The 17,065-nt window shown below is 37.4% G+C and overlaps 1 protein-coding gene across 1 annotated transcript in view; it reads right to left on the reverse strand.

Moving 5' to 3' along the window:
- Window positions 1-17,059, reverse strand: part of LOC139967946 (uncharacterized) — a 31,849-nt gene extending 14,790 nt beyond the window's left edge. Inside the window, exons 1-20 of the mRNA XM_071972179.1 lie at window positions 16,855-17,059; window positions 16,103-16,198; window positions 15,553-15,648; window positions 14,624-14,797; window positions 13,507-13,638; window positions 12,246-12,377; window positions 11,661-11,789; window positions 10,415-10,543; window positions 10,026-10,151; window positions 9,124-9,258; window positions 8,359-8,487; window positions 7,936-8,061; window positions 7,123-7,214; window positions 6,343-6,535; window positions 5,297-5,467; window positions 4,500-4,698; window positions 3,796-3,866; window positions 2,632-2,797; window positions 1,141-1,403; window positions 16-120 (exon numbers count right to left, since the gene is read on the reverse strand). Coding sequence (XP_071828280.1) covers window positions 16-120; window positions 1,141-1,403; window positions 2,632-2,797; window positions 3,796-3,866; window positions 4,500-4,698; window positions 5,297-5,467; window positions 6,343-6,535; window positions 7,123-7,214; window positions 7,936-8,061; window positions 8,359-8,487; window positions 9,124-9,258; window positions 10,026-10,151; window positions 10,415-10,543; window positions 11,661-11,789; window positions 12,246-12,377; window positions 13,507-13,638; window positions 14,624-14,797; window positions 15,553-15,648; window positions 16,103-16,198; window positions 16,855-16,996 — 2,806 coding nt within the window. The 5' untranslated portion in view covers window positions 16,997-17,059. The remainder of the gene's footprint in view (window positions 1-15; window positions 121-1,140; window positions 1,404-2,631; window positions 2,798-3,795; window positions 3,867-4,499; window positions 4,699-5,296; window positions 5,468-6,342; window positions 6,536-7,122; window positions 7,215-7,935; window positions 8,062-8,358; window positions 8,488-9,123; window positions 9,259-10,025; window positions 10,152-10,414; window positions 10,544-11,660; window positions 11,790-12,245; window positions 12,378-13,506; window positions 13,639-14,623; window positions 14,798-15,552; window positions 15,649-16,102; window positions 16,199-16,854) is intronic.
- Between the last annotated feature and the right edge of the window lie 6 nt (window positions 17,060-17,065).

Genomic DNA, 17,065 nt, shown 5'->3' on the forward strand with positions numbered 1-17,065 from the left:
TATTTTCAAACTCACCGTCGTTTTCATTGTGGTTCATTTTTCCACTTAATATTTTAGCAAGGCATGAAACAGCATTTTGAATGACGACCGATGTTGTCGGTCCTGTAGTGTTAGAATTATCTGTGAAAGAAAGAAAAAAAAACAGACCAAAACTCATTGTAAATACGTTTTGATAAAAAGAGCATGCTTTAATAAAAGCAAAGTATAGTTTTTTTCTGGAAGTATCATCTAAATCTAGTAAAATGTACTTTTGATGAAACTTGCATTAACATAAAGCTTGATACTTTATTCATTGGTCAACTAACAAGAAACATTGAACAGGGAAAATGTAAAAACAGCCAAATTGAACTAGATTCATAGTCATCAACATTCAAGAGTACTTCTTGCATTTACATTAGTAAAGTAATGATATGCCATTACTTAAAAGTTTCTTTTGGTTCATTCGATTTTTGTTTATGCTGTTTGATAACTAATATTCCATAATAACGTACTTGATTATCTTGACTACTCACCATCATTTGGGGAAAATACCTAAGAGGGTGTCCAAAATTAATCAGTTACAACCTTATTTATATAAATTGCTGACAGTTGTCCATTTATACATACAAGTTTGCCATCAAGGACTTCAAAATGTGTGCAACTTAGTTACATGCAACCTCTCAGAGTGTATAGGCCTTTGTGCAGCTAAAAATCTGTGTGGTGATGTAACTTAATTGGAACTGTGCATACAGTGATGTCATACATCACATAATGTAGATGTCTCTGTGCAGCTGTACAGATTGAACGTACACACTGAGGAATGTAACTTGATAATGATACTTGATTCAATATGATGATGATTGGTGGATGTAGTGATGTCATTTATCATAAAGTGCACAGGTCTGTGTGCAGCTGTACAGCTTCAACATGGACTGTAGGGTGTCTTTCCGGATTACGCTTTACTGAATATGACTAATGGTGGGTGTAGTGATGTCATTCATCGTGCAATGCATAAGTCTGTGTGCAGCCGTGCTCTTTACGGAATCTGTATTGAGAATGTCTTGAAACATTTATTTTGCAGTAAATATAACAGCATTTATTAGGAACAGAACCAATGGAACAACACAAGCCTTTTAACATGTAATATTCAACGTTCAGTACCTCCTTTTCTGTTTTCATTCTTCAAAACTTCCACAGCAGAAGAGACGGCTTCTTCTATTAACCCAGATAGGCTATTGAGGCGAACAGCCTCGGCCGTTTCGCCCGCCTCTGGAGCGATGTAACCATCCTCTGGTATGACAGGAAGAGGACCGTTAGTTGAGGATGAGGAAGCTTGACTTCTGTTGTGGGTGGCATTTACACTGCCATCATCCGTCCTCAAAGGTCGTGGTTCAGCACGGCTCTGTGGACGAGGTGGCAAGGAGCTGTGAGACGGAAAATGAGTTGGATAAATATTTTCGTTGAGAGGAAAAAGGCGATCAAATTTGAAGCGAAAGACAATATTCATATTCCGTGTTCTGTGATCACCGATTAAATTAGATAAAAAGATTAACTTAAAAGGGTCGACCAACTTGCCATTACAAAAGAGTGAAAGGTGTAGAATTGTCCATCTTTAAGATCGACCCCTTCCACCTCTGATATAAAATGGGAAATAACTGTTTCTAAGAAGAGAGGGAGTTACAGAACAATAGTTTAAGACTACAAATAGATAAAGATTTAAGACAAAACTTGTTAATGTACTTAAATTGTTCGACAGGTTAAGTGTACTGTGTATATTTTTCTTCTCTCTTGTCAGGGTTTCATTAAGGATAGACAGTTATGACGATTGTCACCATGGAAACAGTCAATTTACTTTATAAATGCTGCAACACTGGGAGGACTTACTTTATAATAGCTGCAACACTGGGAGGACTTACTTTATAATTGCTGTAACACTGGGAGGACTTACTTTATAATTGCTGTAACACTGGGAGGACTTACTTTATAACTGATGCAACACTGGGAGGACTTACTTTATAATTGCTGCAACCCTGGGAGGACTTACTTTATAATAGCTGCAACACTGGGAGGACTTACTTCATTATTGCGACAACACTGGGAGGACTTACTTTATAATAGCTGCAACACTGGGAGGACTTACTATATAATTGCTGCAACACTGGGAGGACTTACTTTATAATTGCTGCAACACTGGGAGGACTTACTTTATAATAGCTGCAACACTGGGAGGACTTACTTTATAATAGCCGCAACACTGGGAGGACTTACTTCATAGTTGCAACAACACTGGGAGGACTTACTTAATAATAGCTGCAACACTGGGAGGACTTACTATATAATTGCTGCAACACTGGGAGGACTTACTTTATAATTGCTGCAACACTGGGAGGACTTACTTTATAATAGCTGCAACACTGGGAGGACTTACTTTATAATAGCCGCAACACTGGGAGGACTTACTTCATAGTTGCAACAACACTGGGAGGACTTACTTAATAATAGCTGCAACACTGTAAGGACTTACTTTATAATTGCTGCAACACTGGGAGGACTTACTTCATATTTGCGACAACACTGGGAGGACTTACTTTATAATTGCGACAACACTGGGAGGACTTACTTCATTATTGTGACAACACTGGGAGGACTTACTTTATAATTGCTGCAACACTGGGAGGAACTGGAGCTACATCAATGTCAAAAACATCACCCTTAGGGCTCCCAGAGAGGTCTGTAACAAGGCGGTCCCTTTGATGGTTGATAAAGTTAACTAACACCAGGGGAGCTCCCAGTGAGATGAGATGGCTGCGACCAGATTCTGCAAGAAAATTGAACAAGTCGTGACTTCTCTCTTGTCATAAAATTGCCTTGCCTTGCCTTGTTGGCATGTGTTGTCAGCCAACAGCATGAACCCTGTCTCTCACATGGAGACTCTTTAAACAAAGACTCGTGAGACTAAAGATGTTACCTTTTAAACTTCTATTGGGGATTATCTGTGATAATACAATCAATATCTAAATTATCTTGTTTACTTATACAGCAAGCAGACCACAAAGTATGGTTGGGGTGAGAGGTAAAGCAATGTAGATATTTACTACATATTGTTTGGGTTAAACCCTTCTGGAGGGAGGAAATTTGCATCTTCAAGTTCTGTCCTACCAATGGCGATTCTGGAATTCCTGAGAAGAGGTGACCCAAGAGTCAATATCAGTAGATACAGGAATTACTACCCAAATAGCAGTCAACGAGGGAAAGTGAATTAAATATAAGGAATTCCAAATCACGGAGCATGCTAAATTCTTTCAAAATGTAAGTTTTTCTTTGAGAAAAATATTACTTACAGCTAATTCTTCAAAACTTCAAAGAAATATCAGGAGAGAGGGCCGAGATCCCCTGGGTCCGATTCCTGTATCTACCCCTGCGTCCCATTCCTGTATCTACCCCTCTGTCCCATTCCTGTATCTACCCCTGCGTCCCAATCCTGTATCTACCCCTGCGTCCCATTCCTGTATCTGCCTCTGCCTCCCATTCCTGTATCTACCTCTGCGTCCCATTCCTGTATCTACCCCTGCGTCCCATTCCTGTATCTACCCCTGCGTCCCATTCCTGTATCTACCCCTGCGTCCAATTCCTGTATCTACCCCTGCGTCCCATTCCTGTATCTACCCCTGCTTAATACTGGGGTTATGTTTTCTGTCTGTTTTATTTGACTACTTCCCTTCCCCACCCCCACCCCCCCATTCCAATCCCCCACTTGATATGACGATGTGTAAAAATGGAAGACATTTAAACATTCTAGGCGTTGCTGATACTCACCAAAGGTAGCCAGGGTGACAAGAACTCCAATGATTGATTGCAACACTGTTAAACTATTAGATGAAGAATCTCTGGAATAGCAAAAGAGAGAACAGTAATTTTTAACAGACCAGACAACGGTCACAATTGAACAAACTTTCTGTGGTTATTGCAAAAGGCACTTTTCAGATGGATATTAACTGGACATTTTTCTTTCCCACAGGATGTATATCCTTCATTAAACTCAACTGACCAGCTGTTTGCTCTTTTCATAAACTGCGATCAAGAAAAATAAGTGTTCCATCGTACCCAAAGGATTACAAATTTAACTACCACAATTAATTAGAAACCATAACTAGAGGAAAAGTTTGGATACAGTGGTTCTCTGGAAAAAACCATCTCCTTCCATGCATCTCAGGTGTTGAAACAATGAACCAGTTGGACTGAGTCACAAAGGACCTGCTGTATTAAATGGGGGTATTAATGCTCAAACTATTTGGGTTTGAATTTAACTTCAAATTCTGCAAACCCATTCAAAGGATGACCGAAGGCATAAATGGTCATTCTGATTTTTTTTGACATTCCTGGTAAGTTTTTTAATTGGCCTGAAGAGATAGGGAATGTTTCCAGGTACCTTTTCCTTGATAGAACAGTCGAATATGGTATCACAACATTGTTAGAAGAGAACACGAAAAAAAGAAATTTAAAGAGTTGAAGTGGCTTACTGAAGGGCCATCAGAAGGTTTGAAACTGCCGTTGGTGAGGAGATGAAATTGTTCAGGTAATCTTCCAGACACAGTAAAACATTTAAAACTTCTAATGCTTTCTTCTTCAGAGGGCAACCGTCTTGAGAATATTTTTGATTCAGAGGATCCATGATCAATGGTAATATCTGAGAAAATGTCCTATGTTGAAAAAGTTCCTCTACGGAAAACAAACATATTTATGTATAAGTTAAATCTTAAAATAAAACAAAATCAAACAAAAATAAAAATAAAAAAGACAGCCTCACTTTTGTGACAAGTAACAAAAAATGGGAAGTCTCCATATGGTGCAGATAAAAAATAGCCATGATCTCATCACTTAATTTACCCGGCATTATTAATTACTTCAATTTTCAAAGAGCGATTGTCACTTATATAATGACGGTCATTCATTCTCCACTATCCCCACACTCCAGCTATGTATGTCACTAACAATACTGATTTGTCTGTTCATGAATAACTGCATTCTTAATCACTGCCTCGTTTTGTCTAGATTTAAATTACTTTACTTGGCAGGAACCCATCATTATATAACATTTATTTAAATTTGATGCTTCAGTGTTGCCCATAGACAATAATTTTTAGCAGAATGTCCCCACCAGCCATAAACAGCAAATGCTCTGATCGACTGTGCAAGTTTATCAACCATATCCATTTTTCATCAAAACAAAGGCAGGGAAAGGTTGAAGGGAAGGGGAGGGGCTGGGGGAGGGTTATTGAAGATAGATAAAGGAGAGAACAATAGAGAGGAGGCTCACTGTAACGAATGCTGTGACTGGCTTCAGTTTCCGAAGATGCTATGCTCATCTTCTTCAAGTTTAAACAACCATCATTATCCACTTCAGCGATTAAAACCGCAATGTCATCTTCTGCAAGGTTCAGACATTGATCCTGGTCATCTTTCTTCATTTGCATGTACTTTAGTAAACCTAGGAGAAATAAGAAAATAATGAGCAAATAATGAGCATCAATAAGAAAATGAAGAGCAAGCAACCATCAGTAGGAAAATAAAGAGCAAGCAACCATACATAAGAAAATAAAATGCAAGCAACCATGAATAAGAAAATCAAGAGCAAGCAACAATAAATAAGAAAATAAAGAGCAATAAAAAAAAATTAGAAAATAAAGAGCAAGCAACCATCAATAAGAAAATAAAGAGCAAGCAACCATCAATTAGAACATAAAGAGCAAGCAACCATCAATAAGAAAATAAAGAGCAAGAAAACAAATTAGAAAATAAAGAGCAACGATAAATAAGAAAATAAAGGGAAAAAAGTAACCTTAATTAATGCCAACCAATAACAAAATATTACATGTGGAATTTCAAATTTTGGTGTGTTTACTCAGTGATGGAACTTAAAAAAGGGGTCTATAACCACAGAAGAAATTGATATAACATTTTATTCCCAATTGATAATATATTCACAGTATATACTTGCATCTTACCTATAGTATCTCCTAACTGTTTTTGGATAATTATTTCTTTGTTGGAATGCTCTACGGTGCAACAAAATATTCAATACTTTGATATTTCTTACAAAACATGTTTTTAAAGGAAGAAATAGAGGACTCTATTTCAACAGTTTTTTGTTTTAATTTGCTGGATATGTATTAGGATTGCATCTTGTGAATTCTCAAAACAATAATTATAACAATCTCCTACATAAAAACAATAGTATATTAGTCTGTCCCACAAAAAAAAAAAAAAGGAATATAACTTATAAGGAATTTAAAATGATCAGTAAAACCACTTCAAGGGCAATTCTTTTGCAGAAGAAATGCAAGGAAATTCATTGGTTCATACCTTGAACATACTTTGATCCTTCGGTCCCACAGAGGGCGACAAAAACTACCTCTCCTGAATTTTTAGCGCTCAGACTATCGAAACGAGAAACTTGGATGCTAATTTGATCTTTAGTGGAAGCCAAAGCTTTCTTCTTGATTGGAACGATGGTGATTTCGTTGACAAAGAGGCTATCCCAGTGAAATATCCTCAGCTACAAAATTAAAAAGTGAATATGTAAGATTGTGCAAAGAAAGGGGTAACCATAGAAACCAAACGAACATGTACTGAACACTTGTCAAGCATTCTACAGCTCTTTACATTACCTATAACATATTACCTCTGCACATTACCTATTGTGTGTAGGTATTGTATTCCACAGAGGGTATATTCTGACATTCACTGTATACACACAGTATCAGTCTAGGTGACACAAGATGTACATGCTGAGCTTACAACCATCAATAACCAAGGTTACATGAGACCGCAAAGACAAAGTAATTGTCTTTATTTTGTTGTTCCTTCTTCCAGTTTCTCTCTTTTATCCTTTGAGGAGATTTGTGGGGGGGGGGGGGGGTTGGGGGAGAGGAATGGGAGGGAATGGGTATTTGCTACATTCAACAAGCAAGTCAGTTCAAACTCAGGAAAAACATGACATTTTTCATAAATGAATGACAGTTAATTCATGTCTAGGGTAATAAGCAAAGGATTTTTGTTTGTCGAAACCAAGATGTTTATTTTCATTTTCGTTTTGTTAATGTTTTCTTGGTATGGAGTGGAAACATTGATAACTGCACTTACAGAACTGTGTTGTGTATCTGTGAAATGAACATCGCCAACATCGATCTGGGTTGTTTTACCATCTGCGTTGATTGAAATCTTCACCAAGTCTTCTGCAATGTATTAAACATGAAATGAGTAGGAAATGAAAACTCTAGACCAAAAAATGTCTGTTGGATAATGGCAGGAACTGGGTGATTACATGCAAGTAGTAGAGAGAAAAAAGAAAGATTGTTACTTTGTCCAAACCAACAACAAGAAATATTATTAAGCTGTTCTGTTGAACATTGACAGGGATTATCATGTCCAAAAGGGGAGGGGAGGGGAGGGGAGGGGAGGGGAGGGGAGAGGAGGAGAGGAGAGGAGAGGAGAGGAGAGGAGAGGAGAGGAGAGGAGAGGAGAGGAGAGGAGAGGAGAGGAGAGGAGAGGAGAGGAGAGGAGAGGAGAGGAGAGGAGAGGAGAGGAGAGGAGAGGAGAGGAGAGGAGAGGAGAGGAGAGGAGAGGAGAGGAGAGGAGAGGAGAGGAGAGGAGAGGAGAGGAGAGGAGAGGAGAGGAGAGGAGAGGAGAGGAGAGGAGAGGAGAGGAGAGGAGAGGAGAGGAGAGGAGAGGAGAGGAGAGGAGAGGAGAGGAGAGGAGAGGAGAGGAGAGGAGAGGAGAGGAGAGGAGAGGAGAGGAGAGGAGAGGAGAGGAGAGGAGAGGAGAGGAGAGGAGAGGAGAGGAGAGGAGAGGAGAGGAGAGGAGAGGAGAGGAGAGGCGAGGCGAGGCGAGGCGAGGCGAGGCGAGGCGAGGAGAGGAGAGATGTTGTTTTTGAAGTTATGACATTAATTGCTATACCTATCAAATGCAACATAACAAGGGTTTTGGTTGCAAACACTGCCACCTTCTCGTTCTTCGCATTTTTGATCCAGTCATATATGGTCGGCAAAACGTACATCTTGGCCAGCTGACCTTTGACCTCATCTATGGTTAATTAGAAAGAAAGAGTATATAAGCAAAAGAAAGTAAGGGGAAAGACATTACCAACAACAACAAGATTTGTGTACACATACATGCTAAACAAGAAAGTAGTGTTACCAACAACATTTAAAATTGGATTCTACTATGCAAGAGAATTCCTCAAGATACCTGACCACTAAAAATATTATTCCACTTAACCAGATCTCAGCAAGATCAAAGAGTGGTACCATCTTCTCTCATTATAAATTTCTAATCGCATATTTACCTTATGAATCATTTTAATTTCATGTTATTCCTTACCAGAGATCATGGCCATATCAATTAACATGGCCGAGCTGAAGAAGCTAAGGTTGTCCTCATTGTTCGGCTTGGCCAACACTTTGACAATATCTAAGCCACCATTTTGGACAATTCTGCTTACAAATTTTTCTGAATAAAAAGAAAAAATTGAAAATTGAATATAATTTTTTTTTAAATGGTGTTGATCTTAATCAGTATGGTTGTTTTGATCATTATAGTGGTTGTACAGCATCACAGGTTATTCCTAACCGAGATATCGGCAAGTAATTGAAACTTAACTTGAAATTGTTCAGCCAAAGGAATTTGAAGTCTTGCTGAAATTGTTGGTCAATTATATCACAACAACTTTCAATACAACATTGCAATGCTAAATCATATTTAAGGGTACCAGAGTGTTTGTACTGATAACAAAGAAGGGTGCAGGGTGAGGGTGGTCGGGGGAGGAAAGAATTGATCAACCAAATCATTAGATCTTCATTGAAAAGAGTGAGCCTGTACATGTAGGATCAAGAGGGTCCAGTGGAGGACCTCAAAAGCTGTGAGATATTGGTAAAAGGATAAAATCTTCTGATAACCACTGACATGTTTGGTGCTACTACAGAGCACAAGATATAATATTCCTATCAGATGGACGTAAGTGTAATGTTTTCAAGATGTGTAATTTCTCCCTGACTCCCTCCCTCTGCCCACCCCCCCCACCCTTCCCTATCCCACTTTACCATTTACTTATAAATCCTGTAAGAGAATAAGACACTTAATACCTACCACTCATCACAAACTCTGTTAATAATTCCGTCATCAGCACTTTGTTCTCTATTTGTCCTTCTTTAGCCACGTGCAACAAACCTTTCAATATTGAATAATCTGATATGTTCAATAATTTCTCAATAACCGAATGACCTGTGGACGTAAAGAATGACGATAAATGATATCAAAAAAAAAGGAAAATAAAGTTGCTTAAACATCTGCTTTACCAGGTTCCTGGATTCCAACAGACTAATCGACATATATCAGTGTTAGCACAGTGGTTAACATTGGTGCCTTTCAATCATAAGGTCCCAAGTTTGAGTCACTCCAAGATTAATGTATGTCGTCTAGTTAAAGAGTTGTTGTCAACTGACAATTCATAATCATGGACGTTAAATATGAATCTAAGAGACTGACTTCGGTCAGCTTGCGGCTTTGATAAGCCAATGATGGCTTCTTTGCGAGATCTTGTTTGCAGGAGTATCTAAAATACATACATATAAATACATACATATGAAAAGATATCTAGCACAACATGATATGATAGATATGACATTACATACAATTTAACAAAATATAACATTAAATAAGGAAACACAAGATAACATAACATACCATAAGATAAGATATCATAACAAACTATAACCTATCATAACATAACATACTAACATTCTATTGAATCAGCAAAGAAATTATTACATAGAATTTATCATTTTTTCAACCAAAGTATAAAAACGGATTATAACAAAGTTAGAAGGGCAGAATAGTTCAGTTTGTAGAAATAAAGGACATACATATAATACAATGTATGTTTGCAATGCAGTTACAACATACAACTACAGAGTAGTTTATCCCGTTTTCAAGCCTCTGGTCTATACGTGAAGATTCAAGATCTTGCCATGACCATAGTACAATCTTACCTCCTTGCATTAAGATCTTGAAGAATCTGATGCAGTAGTTCACGACGAGATCGTTCCGATTTTTCAGTGATTCAGACACCGTCTGGAGCAATGCTGTATTTTCGGTCAGGTCTTTCAAGAAACTTGCTAGAAATGAAAACGATAAAGCAAAGAAAATCCACCATTTCTTTTCTGTTCCATAAAATACACTTGCAGGTGAATTTGCAACTGATGCAGCTTTTTCTTTTACGACAAAGTGCCTTAGTGAAAAGTGAACAAACTTGAAAGAGGATTGGAATTTATATATATTGCAAGGCAGTGAGTTACCTTTAACCAAACCAAACAAGATACTGTATTCTAAATAAACAGAGAGATGCATTCTAGAAAGGACAAACCTATGAATGCCTTACCTCGTCTGTCGCAAAGGCCGCCCAGCATCTTTAGAACAAAGCTTTTGAATGCTCCTTCCTTTGTTTTAAGGATGGTGTGAAAATTTTTCACCAAGTAGGTCATTGTTGTGAGCTCATCTGTGCAAAGATCTGAAACAGTTTGAGATAAATTTTTTATTAAAATTAGCATCTAAAAAATGTAAGCACATAGTTGCTCTGTGGTGTCATGAATAATCTTCCATTTGAAAGAACATCATGACATTCATATGTAACCAGTATTTTACTGTTTGGGAGCCACTTTCATCATTTCTCTCACATAGGTTATTGACAATGAGTATAAAGTTTTAACATGTCTTCTTTAAGACTTTTTCCCTTCTACATAAAGTAATCTTCCTTCGTGTATGTGTGGGTGTGTATTAAATATATATATAAATTACACATGTGTGTTTTCTGGGTCTTAATCAATTACTAAAGGTTCAGCTTTGTCATTTAATAGAATCCTTCTTAAATATTTAGTATATCATTCTTTGTTCCTCAAAAAGCAATACAAAGCTAACACTACATTAAAAAGGAAATAAACAACATTAATAAACAAATAGGAAATAAATTGTCCTCTTATATATTCACATAGTTGATGGTAGTCACAACTGAAACATGATCATTCTGTTTCTTTTTTTATGTCAATAATCTCATTTCAGTTCTGTAATTTTTCTTTTTACTTCTATCATGCTTTTAAGTGAGCAGCAAATTCTCTTGTGGTTTATGCATTAGGCAGACTAACTGGTCATAACTATGATAAGAAATGTTAAGTCTAGCCAACACCTTCAGGTCAAAGTTCACTTTACAAGGCTATGGTCTAGATGTATAACAGTGTTTAAAAGATCATATTTACACTTTTCAAGAACCTTTTTAGAAACTTTTGAAAGAGTTAAAGATATTTAAGGATACTTAAAAATACACACATGGACCAAATCAAATCATGTTCCTTTTGATTGCATTTGTACTTGAGATGTCTTGTCAAGGAAAGAAGAGAGAACATGAAAAACTTGACAAATTTTGTCAAAGTTAATCAACACAGGGAAATGTTCTTAATGAACTGGGTACTTATTAAAGTACCCTGACATTTCCTAGCCAGAAGGATTGTTTGCTGGCAGATCTTTTATAGACAGACTGGTTGGTTTAAATTTGATAAAGCTTTAAGAAAGATCTGCATGAATAATAAAAAAAACAGGCCTTCTGTACTGACATAAAATAACAATAAATTTACCATTATTCACAAAATCTTGGATGAGTGCGAGAGACCAGAAGCTGAGTTCCACATCATCCGATATGCAGGAACTGACTACAGGCATGAGGACCATAGGCCTAGCTATTTCTGCACAAAGTGGCTTTGAATCTTTCGGAGAACGAAAAAAAAAAAGGTTAACAACTTTGGTGGAAAAAGTCATGTTCTTCTTCTCACTGAATTCACTTACAGGTAAGCAACTTATCTTAAATGTTATTTTCATTCCTTTTTTCATTGCTATATATATAGGGTCACCTATGAGTAAGCGAGTAAGCGAGAAAATCAGCTTCATACGATGATAATGGTAACAGCTTCAGCCCAGACTCTTATATGCAAAGTAGGTTAGGCTAGTTACATCTGCTATGAAAATGTTACCAGTTTAAACTGATTGTTCTAGAAAAGAGATCTGTTGGTTTGACATTTACTGGACGAGTTATAAACACATTGCATACGAGAACCTTTCAATAAGGAAAGACACTATGTTGAACAGGCAACATGCTACTTCAATATTGGCAGACCCTATTTTGATGAGATGGAATGAAATATATTCAAGTTATGACTGATTACCGTCCACTGATCCGATCAGAACAACAATGGTTTGGAGGGTGATCCTTTGCATTATCTGGTCGCCATGGAAGGTGATGATTCTACTTGCGAGGACTGGGATGGCTCCTGCCTCTCTTACTTCTAGTGTGGTTCCTTCAAGGAGAATGATTAATTATGAAAAAAAATACTAAGAATATGGAGAACGACCAATAGACAATATGAAAAGTAAATATTTAGGGCACTTCTCAAAAGACCCTTGTTAACAACCTTCACTATAGAATCACTTTAGCTCTACACCCACTTTCTAACCCACTCCCAGAAATACCCAAATCCATACAACGTTTCTCTTTCTCAATAGAATCACTTTAGTTCTAAACCCACTTTCTAACCCACTCCCAGAAATACCCAAATCCATACAACATTTCTCTTTCTCTATAGAATCACTAAGCGCAGTTAGTTCTACACCCACTCCCAGAAATACCCAAATCCATACATTTCTCTTTCTCTATAGAATCACTAAGCATTTTCAGTTCTAAACCCACTTTCTAACCCACTCCCAGAAATACCCAAATCCATACAACATTTCTCTTTCTCTATAAAATCACTCAGCACTTTTAGTTCTACACCCACTTTCTAACTCACTCCCAGAAATACCCAAATCCATACATTTCTCTTTCTCTATAAAATCACTCAGCACTTTTAGTTCTACACCCACTTTCTAACCCACTCCCAGAAATACCCAAATCCATACAACATTTCTCTTTCTCTATAAAATCACTCAGCACTTTTAGTTCTACACCCACTTTCTAACTCACTCCCAGAAATACCCAAATCCATACAACATTTTATTATTAATCATTATTTAACAGTGTAAATGCCCTTTTTCATGAAAAGTTCATGAGACTGAGGTTTCTGATGGACCTCCACCAAGGAACCTTATGAATGAACTTGACACAGACATTCCAACTCACTGGTTGCTGAACTATGGGTTGCAAACCAAGAATATATACAGTGCATAACTTACCAAGTCCTCTCTTTGTCCCTCTACTGTTTATCTCCCACCTCTCCTCTTCCCCTGTTGGTTTCTTTCTTTCTTCTCTCCATCCCTTGTCTACTAATCCCTTACATCTATCTCTTTGTGTTCACCATGCTCATTAACCTGTCTGTATTCTGAGCGTGTTTTTGTCCCCTCTGTTACTGTACGTTACCTGTCATTAAGCCTCTGAAAAAGATCCTGCTAGGATCGAAAGTCAGGCCAACTTACTTTTACACATTAACTTACCAAGACCAGCAATCTGGAAGAGGAGAAGTACGCTGTACCGTAGAACTTCCTTATTCTTGCCTTCCTTAACCAGCCGAATACAGACCGGAATAATGTCAGGGCAAGAAGAAACTAAGACATCTTTTCTGTTGACTAAATAAATTAAAGCAAAACCTGAAAGAGGTTTCTTAGATTTAAGTTAGTTAAGCTTTAGAAGTTTAAGGTATGAATACAAATAGAAAAGGTCACAATGAACAAATAGAATTTTCCAAAAGCTTAATCTGAAGATTTGTGCTAGAGAGACTGTAATTAATTCAGATAAGCCTAGAGGTTTGTTCCATTAAATGCTACATACGATATGGAATGATTGTGGTACTGTTAAATTAGCCCAGAAATACAAGAAGACAAGAACATTGTTGCATTACATAGCATAACACTTCTTGTTTGAGTTACTCACTTGCATTTGTGTAAATAGACACCGTGCTATGTGTCCCAAAATGGGTAATTTATCAGTGTGTTATTAGCCCCCCCACCCCCTCCCCCACAAAAAATGTTTTATAAAGAAACAGTGGTTATATAGACGCCTACATGCAACAAGGTTAAAAGTCCATCTGTACAGTTCCAACGCTAATGCTAATAATTGCTAACATCATTCATGAGTAATTTCCTGGAAGTTCAGATCTTCTACTAATCACAGACACTGTAATTAAATTAGAAAATTTAAATGACTCAGGAAAAGGGGAAAATGTACAAGAGCATGGCAGTGAAATATATGTGGAACTTTGGTGGGCTATTAATTCTACTATCTTAATGACCATCATATACCTTACTTGCATACATACAATTTCTTTATTCCAGTATAAATTATAACATTTACTACTTATATATACATATACTACTTATGTTCTTTTAAGCCCAGACAGTTCTGCTGTGAATGTCTTTCGGTCTTCACCCAGTAATGAAAGATAAAACAACTCTCTTAAGTATAGATTATCTGATGAATTACAAATGCAACAAACCTATTTTAATTTATTTTGCTGTTTTTCAAATTGAAAACATGACCTTGTTAGCATAATTAGCATTCTTAATTAGCATTCTTAATTAGTCACACTGTGATATGCATAGTTAACCCACTTACTTGAATCAGACAGGAAATCACAGATAGTAGCTAGAGTCATCCTTTGAATCTTCACAGAGAAGATGCTGTCTCGGCTTTTAGCTTCAGAGTCTGATTCCCGATCTAAAGACCTTTGAAGGCAGGAGGTTAGGAGCTTGACGATCTGACTCAGCGACAGGGGTACACTAAAATTAACTGAGAGGGTAAATGTATTACATTAGAAATAGAATATATCAATAAATGTTGTGTATTGATGATTTATCTCAATTTTTGCATTGCAACAATTTTGTATCTTTGCAACATGTGACTTGGGAGATGATACCAAAATTGATCATCATTAAAGGGTGTGAAGACGAAGAAACATCTCATGCCGGTAATCTGACCTAGTGTCAAATGAGGTGTAACAGAAGTGTTAGACACCACCATCGATCCCAGAAAATACACACATAGCTTGCTACCGTCGGTAATTAGTCACTAGTGTATAGTCAATACATACAGCTACGGTCAATACCCACAACACAGTGTACATAGCAGCATTGGAAATCTCAGATTAAAGATAACAAGGTATCACGTTTCATTACTGTCTGCATTTTGTAGTGACAAGAAGAAAACTTCACTTGCAAGTCGCGGCACGCGGTTTGGGGCGCGTCTTCAATGCCTTTAAGCAATATAACTTTCAATTGAGTGTGGCAGCTGCCACAGACAGATATATCCATTGGCATAAAGACATTTTCCTTCCTCTTTGGATAAAATTTATTCAGAAAATGAAAAAGAAAGAGTTTTTCAATTTATCTACCATGAGGATGTAGTCACTCACCTAACACTTCACTTTACACTTTAAGTTAAAACATTACAAATTCTACACAATGCAGTACTAGTGCTGTAAAATAAGTTTGGAATAAATGACTTCTGCCTTCCCATCAAAGAATCCCTGACCTTATTGAACTTACCACTTTTGAGGACTACACAAAACACAGAGCAGGCTTGGTAAAGTTTGTTTTCATCTTTGCTGTAGCAGCCTTGAACAACCTCTGTGAATGCTTCTCCTTTGGTAGAGATAGAAAAGACACTTGGTATGTACATATAGTTAAAGGCTTCAGCAAATAATGTCAAGAAATTCATGTTTCATTGTTTCTTAAATAATAAAAAGCGCATCCCTTCAGGATATTGTTTTCTGTTTTGCATAGAGACATGAAGACATTTTGAAGTGTGACCTTTAAAGGACAACAGTATCAAAGCTGAAGTTATTTTCAACTGCTCTTTGTACATTTGGGAAAAGAAGCAATCTATTTTACATAATTTCATTTCAATGCAACAACCTGCTAGACATCATACTTTCCTTCACAGTGTTCTACAATTGCACAAAAATTAATATATTAGCAATGAAATCTACCCTGGGCACATGATTCTTTCCAGTTCTGATGAATATATAGATGTAAAATTTGCCAGGCAATAAAGAGTCTATATGAACGTAGAGCACAAACTAATTCGGGTACTTACTCTCTAAGATTCTGTCAAGAAGCATTTGTTCTGCACTCTGTCTGAGACTCACATTAGATGATTTGGCCAAGACAGCCAACTGCTCATTTGAAATTGCTGGGAAAAGAGAACTATAGTTGTAACTATCGGGTGATAAAGCAAAAGAAACTTGAGAAGCAGTTAACAGCTCCATGTCAACAAAGGTAGGCGATTGATAGTGGTGAGTAATATTAAGGGCAAGCTTCTTCCTTAAAGGGTGTGAAGACTCGCGCAAAAAGAAACGTCTAATGCCGGTAATCTGACCTAGTTTCGAATGAGGTGTAACAAAAGTATAAGACACCACCATCGATCCCAGAAAATACACACACAGCTTGCTACCCTCGGTAATTAGACACTAGTGTACAGTCAGTACATACCGCTGCGGTCAATACCCACAGCACTGTGTGCAAACGATACAGCAATGGACATCTCAGGTGCAGCTAAAGATAACAAAGTACCAAGTTTCATTACTGTCTGCATTTTGTAGCGACACAAACAAAACGTCACTTGCAAGCAACAGAAAGTTAACTTTTTCAGATGGCTGCACGCGGTTTGGGGCAAGTCTTCAATGCGTTTAATATATAATTACTGAGTAGCAAATGTTGGGCCCGCCTGTATAGCTAGCCTAACTTGTTTTTGATCTTTTCCTAGCCTAGGTCTACTGACACTGTAACTGTTTGGCTATAGGCATAACAGTAAAACCAACAGTCAGCCTAACTACAGTGCTGGCTTACCTGTTGCAATTCGATTTGGAAACTGCTGAGATCTTAACTCTCGTACACGTTTATAGATGTAAAACGCAAAAAGAGCTCCACCAGAAGCAGAAAGTGCAGCAAATGCAATCGCCGCATTATTTCTTCCAGGGCTGGGTGCCATTGTGGGCAGTCGAATGTTTTCCGTTCGCGGCCTTTGACAGTCTACCTTGTGGATATATATCCTTTACGA

Source organism: Apostichopus japonicus, chromosome 5 (assembly GCF_037975245.1).
Source record: "Apostichopus japonicus isolate 1M-3 chromosome 5, ASM3797524v1, whole genome shotgun sequence".
In the NCBI taxonomy this organism is placed as follows: domain Eukaryota; kingdom Metazoa; phylum Echinodermata; class Holothuroidea; order Aspidochirotida; family Stichopodidae; genus Apostichopus; species Apostichopus japonicus.